This window comes from Schistocerca americana, chromosome 5 (genome assembly GCF_021461395.2).
Source record: "Schistocerca americana isolate TAMUIC-IGC-003095 chromosome 5, iqSchAmer2.1, whole genome shotgun sequence".
Taxonomy (NCBI): Eukaryota; Metazoa; Arthropoda; class Insecta; order Orthoptera; family Acrididae; genus Schistocerca; species Schistocerca americana.
Genome location: NC_060123.1, coordinates 300,668,580 through 300,680,731, shown reverse-complemented (window position 1 = coordinate 300,680,731; position 12,152 = coordinate 300,668,580). Strand labels below are relative to the sequence as shown.

The following is a 12,152-nucleotide window of genomic DNA, read 5'->3' as shown; positions in this document are numbered from 1 at the left end:
TACACAAAGATTTTCCATCAATTACAGTAAACTGTGATCTTTGTGAGAGGATATCTTCAATAAAACCTCACAACTAAGATGATACTACACAGGCAAGCAATTTGATTCGAAGTCATTTGTGAAGAAAAGCCTTCCAGAAACAATTAGAGACCCCAATCAATAGCACTCATTACTTCATGTGAATAAAGAGATCAGAGTATCACACAAGAACAATATTTTCTAAATCCATGCTGACTATTTGACAACAGATCATTTTCTTTGAGGTAATTCATAATGTTCGAACATAATACTACTGTAAATCATCACCAATGATGCTGTGATCCAGCAAATTACTCTTCTTTCCTCTCTTGAGTACTGGTGTGGCCTGTGCAACTTCCCAGTATTTAGCTACCTATCTTTCATCAAGTGAGCAATTATTTCTAAGTATAGTACTACGGTATCAGCAACTCTGGAAGGAAGCAAATTCATATACAATCTGGACCGGAGGACTTGCCTTTGTTATGTAACTTAAGCTACTTCTCTACACAGAGATTATCTACTTCTAAGTTATTCATGTAGACAACTAGTCTTGATTCGAATTCTGGAACATTTACTTAGTTTTCTCTGGTGAAGGAACTTCGGAAAACCACATTTAGTAACTGCGCTTTGGTGATACTGTCATCTGTAACATCGCATTGTGAAGGTTGTGTCTTATCGATGATGTACTTTACAGATAACCAGAATTTCTTTGGATTTTCTGCCAGATTTCCAGACAGAGTTTTGCTGTAGAAACTATTAAAAGCATCTTGTATTGAAGCCCAAACTAAAATTTGAGCTTCAGTAAAACATGAGATTTTGCATTGTCTTAAATTTGCCGTGCTTTTTTCATTGCTTCTGTAATAGTGTTCTGACTTATTTAATTTGTTGCTAAGGATCAATTACGTTTTTGCAACCATTTACACGTCAAGTGTACTACTGAAATAATTGTTCAAAATAATTTTCAGAGGAAGCATTCAGTATAATATCAGATGACATTTAATGCTTACCACTGACTTCAAACACGTATTTTTGTCCAAATATCAACAGTAGATCGAGTCACCACCAACAGTAATTGTATGAGTGGAGTACCTTTGCGAAATGACACTCAAGTTTTCTTTACACTGTTCAGCAAATATATAATGTGAGTTGGTGGTTGGCAAAGGAACCAATTATTAACTTATTCTGGTAGTCAAGTATAACGTCTCCCATACTAACTAACGTAAACTATCATTTCAATTTCAGTACCAGATAAATTACTTCTGACAGCAATAATCACCCCACCACCTGTATTTACTCTATCGTTTCTGAACACCTATGTGTCCTTTGTAAAAATTTCAGCTACACTTATCATCAGCTTTAGCACCTTTCAGAACCCATTTACAACTACAGTACCATACATTGCTAGGTCAATCTTCATGCCTTTTTGCCCTGTACTCTTTGAGACTGAAGCCCTTTCTGTAATTTCTCCAAGATGATCTAACCAAAAACACTGCACAGTCCACTACGTACAACCCCCGCTATCAATGTAGTTGCTTTGCTTTGCATGCCTAATGGCCTCCTGACCAATTAAGCAGAACCCAGAACCTCACCATACCAAAGTTTCGCAATTCATCTACATCTACATCTACATTTATACTCCGCAAGCCACCCAATGGTGTGTGGCAGAGGGCACTTTACGTGCCACTGTCATGACCTCCCTTTCCTGTTCCAGTCGCGTATGGTTCGCGGGAAGAACGACTGTCTGAAAGCCTCCGTGCGCGCTCTAATCTCTCTAATTTTACATTCGTGATCTCCTCGGGAGGTATAAGTAGGGGGAAGCAATATATTCGATACCTCATCCAGAAACACACCCTCTCGAAACCTGGCGAGCAAGCTACACCGCGATGCAGAGCGCCTCTCTTGCAGAGTCTGCCACTTGAGTTTATTAAACATCTCCGTAACGCTATCACGGTTACCAAATAACCCTGTGACGAAACGTGCCGCTCTTCTTTGGATCTTCTCTATCTCCTCCGTCAGACCGATCTGGTACGGGTCCCACACTGATGAGCAATACTCAAGTATAGGTCGAACGAGTGTTTTGTAAGCCACCTCCTTTGATGATGGACTACATTTTCTAAGCACTCTCCCAATGAATCTCAACCTTGTACCCGCCTTACCAACAATTAATTTTATATGATCATTCCACTTCAAATCGTTCCGCACGCATACTCCCAGATATTTTACAGAAGTAACTGCTACCAGTGTTTGTTCCGCTATCATATAATCATACAATAAAGGATCTTTCTTTCTATGTATTCGCAATACACTACATTTGTCTATGTTAAGGGTCAGTTGCCACTCCCTGCACCAAGTGCCTATCCGCTGCAGATCTTCCTGCATTTCGCTACAATTTTCTAATGCTGCAACTTCTCTGTATACTACAGCATCATCCACGAAAAGCCGCATGGAACTTCCGACACTATCTACTAGGTCATTTATATATATTGTGAAAAGCAATGGTCCCATAACACTCCCCCGTGGCGCGCCAGAGGTTACTTTAACGTCTGTAGACGTCTCTCCATTGATAACAACATGCTGTGTTCTGTTTGCTAAAAACTCTTCAATCCAGCCACACAGCTGGTCTGATATTCCGTAGGCTCTTACTTTGTTTATCAGGCGACAGTGCGGAACTGTATTGAACGCCTTACGGAAGTCAAGGAAAATAGCATCTACCTGGGAGCCTGTATCTAATATTTTCTGGGTCTCATGAACAAATAAAGCGAGTTGGGTCTCACACGATCGCTGTTTCCGGAATCCATGTTGATTTCTACATAGTAGATTCTGGGTTTCCAAAAACGACATGATACTCGAGCAAAAAAAATGTTCTAAAATTCTACAACAGATCGACGTCAGAGATATAGGTCTATAGTTTTGCGCATCTGCTCGACGACCCTTCTTGAAGACTGGGACTATCTGTGCTCTTTTCCAATCATTTGGAACCCTCCGTTCCTCTAGAGACTTGCGGTACACGGCTGTTAGAAGGGGGGCAAGTTCTTTCGCGTACTCTGTGTAGAATTGAATTGGTATCCCGTCAGGTCCAGTGGACTTTCCTCTATTGAGTGATTCCAGTTGCTTTTCTATTCCTTGGACACTTATTTCAATGTCAGCCATTTTTTCGTTTGTGCGAGGATTTAAAGAAGGAACTGCAGTGCGGTCTTCCTCTGTGAAACAGCTTTGGAAAAAGGTGTTTAGTATTTCAGCTTTACGCGTGTCATCCTCTGTTTCAATGCCATCATCATCCCGTAGTGTCTGGATATGCTGTTTCGAGCCACTTACTGATTTAACGTAAGACCAGAACTTCCTAGGATTTTCTGTCAAGTCGGTACATAGAATTTTACTTTCGAATTCACTGAACGCTTCACGCATAGCCCTCCTTACGCTAACTTTGACATCGTTTAGCTTCTGTTTGTCTGAGAGGTTTTGGCTGCGTTTAAACTTGGAGTGCAGTTACAAACAGTGAGCTCTCCCTTTACCTCACAAGCAAGACTAGCAGTGTTTACCAATTCAGACAGCCAACCGAAACTATGGAGAATCTCCTCCGACGGAAAGCAACACACATCGTTAGTACTGACATAAGCAACCACCTGCTGTTGGTTACACCCTGTGCTCTTCATGCCATCCGGAAGCACACATTCTGCATCTGAAATGACTCCCGCCAGTACATATGTAGAGGTCACACTGGACTTCTCCCCCTTCTTGGCAGCCCTACCCCCCAAGAGGCCCCATTATGCACCTAACATTGGAGCTCCTAACTACCATTAATCCACCCTCTGTGACTGCCACAATCTTGCGGGCCAAGAGGCTTCCTCTGACACAGGGCAAGTGGCTGCATCTAACTCAAATTTTTTTAACCTTTTTTAATTATTCTTTTTTAATTTTTCTCTGCATGTCATACCTTGAAACAACCTCCCACTCAACCAACGTGGAGGGGTCACTCTCAAAGTGGGCAGTAACCAGGGCAGCCACAGTAGTGGATCAGTCAGGCAATCAGGGACATATGTGAGACTTGCTGGACACTCCCTGGATCCCCTTTTCCAGCCCTCCACTATGCCTGGTAATTACACTGACACACAAGAAATTTAAGCACTGAAACTAAAAAGTGCACAGGTAAATCCAAATAAGTCTTTTCTTACTAGTTGTTCATTTCAACTCGAAAATGAAACATTGTGCATTGGCCAGCTGTGCAGGGATACAAGCTACTGCCTAACTTATAGGTAAGAAAGCCATTTGTTACACAAGAGAATCACTTTGATATGTATACAGTCTTTTTTCTTGTTTGTGTGTTGTGTGAGGTTATTTTTCTATGTGGTTGGCGGGAAAGTACAAAGTGAAATTTGGTTTTGTATTACATATATGTAGAGTTGCATCTGAAATTATTTTATTTGAAAGATAATCATTTGAAAGTGTAGAATAAATGTGATAATTGTGAACATGGACACCTATGAATTTTACTACTGCTACTTAGAAATTCTACAGTTAATGAACCCAATATCTTTCTGGAGTCATTAGGAATCATAGGTACCTCAAGACTATTGTGTGCGTAATTAGAAAGAAAAACAACAAAAGTTAATTATTTTCAATTCTCATACTGGTAATTATACAATATTTCTAATGTGTCACCTCTGTTCTGCAATTATATAAGGAATTGAAGAGTATTTCCACTGAACCAATTCATAGTAAAAATGAGATCTGGAAAGAGATTTTGAATTTTTAATGATTTTTTGTATTATGAGAGCACATTAGAACAAGAACACCTGCTCGGCACAAGTATACGGACCAGGAATGGACAAGTTTTGAAAGTTTGCTGTGACTCTCTCTCATACACCTGAAGTAAGAGCAAACTTTTCATTCTTTATTTGCTCTGACCGTGTCAACCTCAAATCAAACGTGAGAAATCTCATGACGTCCCTGAACCGATTATGTGAAATCATAAACTTATATAACTCTATTCCCCATTTCTCTGGCCAAAAAAGGTACACAGTTTTACATCCACGTTGCGGCAGCAGACAACACATAAAGGCTGTCAAATAAGTGTCACAATTGGCAGCACTTCATATATTCAATGGGACCAAATTGTCACATCATCAGCAGTTTTTTCTGTTTATTATTTCTTCTCGGAAACTATCCAACTGACAGTGTTGACTTCTTCCATTTCAAAATGAGCTATGCGAAGAAACATTAAAAATCCTGACTCCTTGTCCACGTTCTAACATAATTAGAATAAGGCGAAAAGATAAAATTTTGTTACAGAAGAACAGATAAATATGAAAGTCACGATGTCACTGTTGTGGTCTTCAGTCCAAAGATTGGTTTGATGCACCTCTCCATGCTACTCTATCCTGTACAAGCCTCTTCATCTGCAAGTAATTACTGCAACCTACATCCTTCTAAACCTGCTTAGTGCACTCATCTCTTAGTCTCCCTCTACGATTTTTACCCTCCACACTTCCCTCCAGTACTAAATTGGTGATCCCTTGATGCTTCAGAATGTGTCCTACCAATTGATCCCTTCTCCTAGTCAAGTTGTGCCACAAATTCCCCTTCTCCCCAATTCTATTCAGTACTTCCTCATTAGTTACATGTTCTACCCATCTAATCTTCAGTGGCCTCAATTGCCAGAGATTGCAGTTTGTGTGTGTGTGTGTGTGTGTGTGTGTGTGTGTGTGTGAGCGCGTGCACCTGTCATCTGTTTTTGACGAAGGCCTTACTGGCCAAAAGCGTGACTCGGCATCTCCAGTATTTAGTGAGTTGAAACTTTCCTTTTCATAATATTTTTACATTCCATCTTGGATTTTCCATTGTTTGATTTTCATCTAATCTTCAGGATTCTTCTGTAGCACCACATTTCAAAAGCTTCAATTCTCTTCTTGTCTAAACTGTTTATCATCCATGTTTCACATCCATACATGGCTACACACCATACAAATACTTTCAGAAAAGACTTCCTGACACTTAAATCTATACTCAATGTCAACAAATTTCGCTTCTTCAGAAACAATTTCCTTGGCATCGCCTGTCTGCATTTTATATCCTCTCTACTTTGATCATCGTCAGTTATTTTGCTGCTCAAATAGCAAAACTCATCTACTACTTTAAGTGTCTCATTTCCTAGTCTAATTCCCTCAGCATCACCTGATTTAATTTGACTGCATTCCATTACCACATTTTGCTTTTGTTGGTGTTCATCTTCCTTCCAAGACACTGTCCATTCTGTTCAACTTTTCTTCTGAGTCCTTTGCTGTCTGTGACAGAATTACAATGTCTTCGGCAAATCTCAAGGTTATCTCTCTTCTCCCTGGGTTTTAATTCTTACTCCAAATTTTCTTTAGTTTTCTTTTCTGCCTGTTCAATGTACAGATTGAATAACATTGGGGATAGGCTACAACCCTGTTTCACTCCCATCTCAACCATTGCTCCCCTTTCGTGCCCCTCGATTCTTATCAGTGCCTTCTGGTTTCTGCACAAATTGTACATAGCCTTCCACTCCCTGTATTTTACTCCTGCCACCTTCAGAATTTGAAATAGAATATTCCAGTCAACATTGTCAAAAGCTTTCTCTATGTCAAAAATGCTGTAAATGTAGGTTAGCCTTTCCTTAATCTAGTATATAAGATAAGGTGTAGGGTCAGTATTGCCTAGCGTGTTCCAAAATTTCTACGGAATCCAAACTGATCTATGAAGCATAAAGACAAAAGCATAGATATAAAATTAAGATGATTTAGATGCACGAGAAAAGTACATGCTCTATAGCCAGTTGCCATCCTGGAAGTTCAAATACTGTTATTATGGGTGATTACATCAGCAAAAACCAAAATCTTTATCCAAATGTAATCAACTAAAGTGAATTAGCTACTTAGAACAAGTATGGTAAAAGAGAATACAATTTTTGCTGGCATAGATTTCTCTTTTAAGCGATTAATACTTACTGTATATAGTTCCCACAAGAATAACAATCAAGGTGATCACAATAAGATATCTGTAGTTATATAGGCCATCACTGATGTATGTTCCCCATGAAGTCAAATGCGTCACTAAACAAGGAGATGGTAAATGAACTTTGTCAGCCTTTAGACGCATCTTGACAGGAACCTGTTAATAAGAGGCAAACTAATTTTATTTCTCCAAGTAATTAAGTTTTAAATATCATTTCATACTATGCATTTTGATCACACTTCATAAGATAAATGGTTAGTTAAAACTATAAATCCAGAAATGTTTCATAAAAAGTAGAGAACAAAATGAAACAAACACCAGTCAGAAGGACGTGGGAGCTTGGTGTGTGGCAGTGCATGCAGTACATTAAAGCAACTCCTGTACAAAACAATGATGCCTGAATCAGACACACGGCTCAAATTCCAGCACCATTATATCTGAATGCTGGTTGTGGTCAAAGAAAGATTTTCTGCTTATGGAAAGGAACTATTCTGCACTGAGTCATGTAAATCTGATTTTTTTAAAATTATCAGATATTTATTCCTCTGCATAAAAACTGTATGTCATATGAAAAAAAGTTCAGACTTTTATAGCAAGTATTTACTTAAGTCTAATTAAGTAAGAAACTTATTGACAGATCAAAAGTGCATTCCAGACCAAGATTCGAACTTGAGACCTTTGTCTTTCACAGGTAAGTGCTCTGCAAACAAAGCACAACTCACGACCCATCCTCGTAGCTTTACTTCTGCCAGTACTTTGTCTCCTACCTTCTTACCTCTAATTAAGTTTTTTTTTATTTTTTTAAGGGCATAGACATATTTGACAAGTGTAAATTTGAATAAAATTCTTTTGGGTGTTAGATCATGTCATTATGTTAAACTAAATAAGACAATAAGAAAAGCCAACATTTTAACTAACTTGCAGCAGTCCTCTTCGGAGTGGTGAAGGGAACTGTTGCAAGTAATGGGAGACATTTTGTAATTCTTATTTCATTTTATAGTACTTCATGGCCTATTGCTCGAAAATATTTTTACAAAATAAAATAAAATTATTTTCAAAATATGATACTACCTTACCAGAACTCTGAACAAAAATCCATCACCAGGAACTTCATTAACAAAATTGTGTATAATGTTCAATATCACGGCCTAACACTTTGTTTACTTTTCAAATTGGCGAACATACTTGACTATCACTATCAGCCCATGGTTTCATCTAATCTATGACTTCTCTAAAATTGAAATGATAATATGAGATGCTCTTAGTGCAAGTAAATTCAAACCTTATGCTATATAAGTAGCACACATAGCACCCAGATATGGCTTGTTTCTTTGCAATGCAGTGGTGAAGTTACTGTAATACTAGTTGACACGATCTCACTCAACTCAGTAGGCTCCATGCATTCCATTGTCTGATCTAAAGCAACACACTAAGTTCCCTAGCCAAGAAAAGCTGTGAAAAACTATGACTGCATGGCATGTTTTACTAGAATTCACCATACACTCTTAAAAAGATGAAAGTGTGTTATACTCTTGCAATTAAGGTTGGGATTAGATTGTCTACAACTTGAAATAAAAACTGCTTCCACATCCATACTCTAATGGCAACAACACATCTCTGGCAAACTGGTCAAAAACTAATATTTAGAGTTCAGCTGTAACTGCACATATGACATTCCACTGTTCAAGAATTACTACTTTACTTCCACTGTAATTTCACTTGTGACATTCACACTAAAAGCATCAGCAATATAAAAAAACACAGATAGCTACTTACTGTAAAGATGACAAATTAAGTTGCAGACAGGCACAATTAAAAGACACTTACACATCAACTTTCGACCGCAGCCTTCATCAGAAAAAGAAAGAGAAACACACGTCATTCATTCACACAAGGAAGCATGCCTCATGCACACGACTGCCAATGCTGGCAGCTGAAACCAGAATGCAACTGGTACATGGAATGGAAGCAGCATTCCAGAGGGGAGGAGATGGGGAAGGAGAAGGAGAAAGAACAGTAATGTAAGGTGGGGGTGGGGGAGCACTGTCTGGAGGAGTGTGCAGGGACTAGAGACAAGACTCCAACAGGCGCAGTGTCAGGAGATCGTGGGGCAGAGAGAAGGGGAAAACAGAGTGAAGAAGGAGAGGAGAGGTGAAAGATGGGCACATGCATAGGCAGATGGCAGCAAACAAAGAGGGCAGTACACGAGAATAGGGAGGAGGTGACGGGACAGAGGGATGGCAACTGTTGGGTGGAGGATGTGGCGACAGTATGTTACTGTAGGTTGATGCCAGGGTAATTACGAGTGTGAGAAATGTGATGTAAGGATAACTTCCATCTGCGCATTTCAGACAAGCTGGTGGTGGAGGGAAGAATCCAGATGGCTTGAGTAGTGAAGCAGCCATTGAAATCAAGTGCATTATGTTCAGCTGCATGTTGTGTCACAGGTTGCTCTGCTTTGCTCTTGCCCACAGTTTGGCAGTGGTCATTCATCCTGGTGGACAACTGGTTGGTAGTCATACCAATATAAAAAGTTGTGCAACGATTGCAGCAGAACTTGTATACGACATGGCTGTTTTCACAGGTAGCCAGGCCCTGATGAGGTAGGACAAACCTGTGACAGGATTAGAGTAGGATGTGCTGGGTGGATGAATTGGACAGGTCTTGCACCTGGGTCTTCACATGGATATGATTTGATGGCAAAGGGTTGGGACTGGGAGTGGCATAGGGTTGGACAAGGATGTTGTGGAGGCTCGGTGGCACCACTATCGGAATGCCTATCCTAATCACACCGTTGCTCCTTGTCCAGCTCTCACCACATATAAATGCTGCCTAGCTGACCCTTTCAAATAGTCACATCTCCCCATACGTCCTAGCAACACCCCACCAAATACAGAGTCAAAATATTCCCATGACACTGGTGTTAAACTTTCCATCAACACCCTCAGTTCCACAGAAGTGAATTCAGCCCCGTCCAAAGGCCTCACCTTTAGCCCTACAACCAAATTTAACCATTTTGGACTTGACAAAGACCTATTGTCCTCCTCCCGATCACTACAATAGAAACACTTCTTTGCTGCCAATCTCTCCAACCAAAACCAACCTAAAGTCTCTGTAAATCCATCTTTATACAGACAGTTGCTAGACCTTGACTGATCAATATAAAATCAATATCAAATCAATACACCTTTCAGCAGTCTAAATTTCCACTTACTTTATTTGAGCAACCAGTTTCAGTGCTATCTTACACCATCTTAAGGTTCTGTAACTGATGTGTAGGGAGAATCCCACCTCTGAACCCGTCCGAACAGATGCCAGCATTCAGTGACTCGGATTCACAGATTTCTGACACAGCGATCCCTTCAATCACCAAGGGGCTGGATCATCAAGGGATCACTATGTCAAAGATCTACGGATACCAGTCTTTGAATGCTGGCCCCTATTCTGACTGGACTAGAGGTGGAGTTCTCCTTACACATCGGTCAGGGGGCCTGAAGATGGCATAATGTAGCAGTGAAAGTGGTTGCTCACATAAAACAACTGGAAATTTAGACAGCTGAAGATATTTTAATTTGACATTCTAAAGCCAACCTGATCCCAGCATCAAATCCTGCCTCTCCCAGTTCGTACCACCATCCAACCATGATCCTTCCCTTCTCCCTCCTAACCAACTGCTATTCTCCTTCCAGGAATTCCTTAACTCCAACTTGGCCTCACCACACTTCCCCAGGTCCCTTCCTCAGAACACCAACCTTTCAGCAGAAGAAAGAATAGCTGTACACAACCTCAAAACAAATCCTGTCCTAATCATCCTACCTCCAGACAAAGGTTCCATTACTGTTGTTATGAACTACAGTGACTACCTGGTGCAAGGCCTCTGGCAATTACCTTTCTCCTCCACCTACGAACTTTGCCAGAATGATACCATCCCACAGGTCCAACATAACATCCAATCCCTGTTTAAAGCCTTAGGCCCTTTCCAAAATGTATCCCCTGAACCCATTTCCCTCCTCACCCCTCTGACACCCTGCACAGTGACCATCTACATGCTCCCCAAAAATCCACAAACCCAACAACCCTGGACACCACATTGTGGTTGGTTATTGCCCCCCTTGAAAGAGTTTCAGCTCTCATTGATAACACCTCCCACCACTTGCCCATAATCTAGCCTCCCACGTCAAAGATACCAATCACTTCTTTCACTGACTCTCCGCCATCCCCACTCCTTTATCTTCTGGATCTCTACTCGTCACTGTTGACATCAACACCCTATACATGAAGATCCCTTATGCCCCAGGATTTTACCACTACTGAACATTTTTCCATCATCCATCCAAATTCCACAACATCCTAGTCCATTCCTATGCCACTCCCAATCCCAACCCCTTGCCACGAGGATCACATACCTGTGGAGGACTCATGTGCAGGACCTTCCCAATCCACCCACTCAGGACTTCCTGTTCTGTCAAAGGATTATCCTACTACACCATCAGGGGCCAGGTCACCTGCGAAAGTAGCCATGTCACATACCAGTTCTGCTGCAATCACTGCACAGCTTTTCATTTTCGTATGATTACCAACCAGCTCTCCAATAGGATGAATGGCCACTGCTAAACTGTGGCCACAAGAAAAGTAGACCACCATGTAGCACATCATGCAGCTGAACTTAACATGCTTGACTTCAATGGCTGCTTCACTACCTGAGTCAAATGGGCCCTCCTTTCCACCACCAGCTTTTCTGAACTGCACAGGTGGGAGTTACATTGTCCACTCCCGTAATTATCCTGGTCTCAACCTATTGTAGCATACTGTCCCATACCCTCCACCCAACAGTTTCCACCCCTCTGTCGTGTCATCTCCACCACACTCTCGTCTCCCACCCTCTTTGTGTGTCACCTTCTGTCAGCACACCTGCCCCTTGTTAATCCCTTCTCTCGTTTGTTCCATTCCTCCATCTCCCTGTCCCAAGACCACTTGACACTGCACCTTATAGCTGTCTAGTCCTTGCACACTCTACCAGATGGTGGGTGCTCCTCTCTCCCCCCACTCATACACTGCAATCCCTTCCCCTTCCACACCCCTTAGAGACTGCTGCTTCTATTCGATGTGGCAGTTGCATTCCGATCTGAGCTGCTGCAATTGGAAGTCATGTTTGTGGGGGG

At 41.1% G+C, this 12,152-nt stretch overlaps 1 protein-coding gene across 1 annotated transcript in view; it reads right to left on the bottom strand.

Annotated features, from left to right (window-relative positions):
• The window catches only part of LOC124615603 (nuclear pore membrane glycoprotein 210-like), a 262,491-nt gene that overhangs the window by 45,231 nt on the left and 205,108 nt on the right, over positions 1-12,152 (bottom strand). Inside the window, exon 13 of the mRNA XM_047143596.1 lies at positions 6,984-7,146. Within this exon, the coding sequence (XP_046999552.1) occupies positions 6,984-7,146 (163 nt within the window). The remainder of the gene's footprint in view (positions 1-6,983; positions 7,147-12,152) is intronic.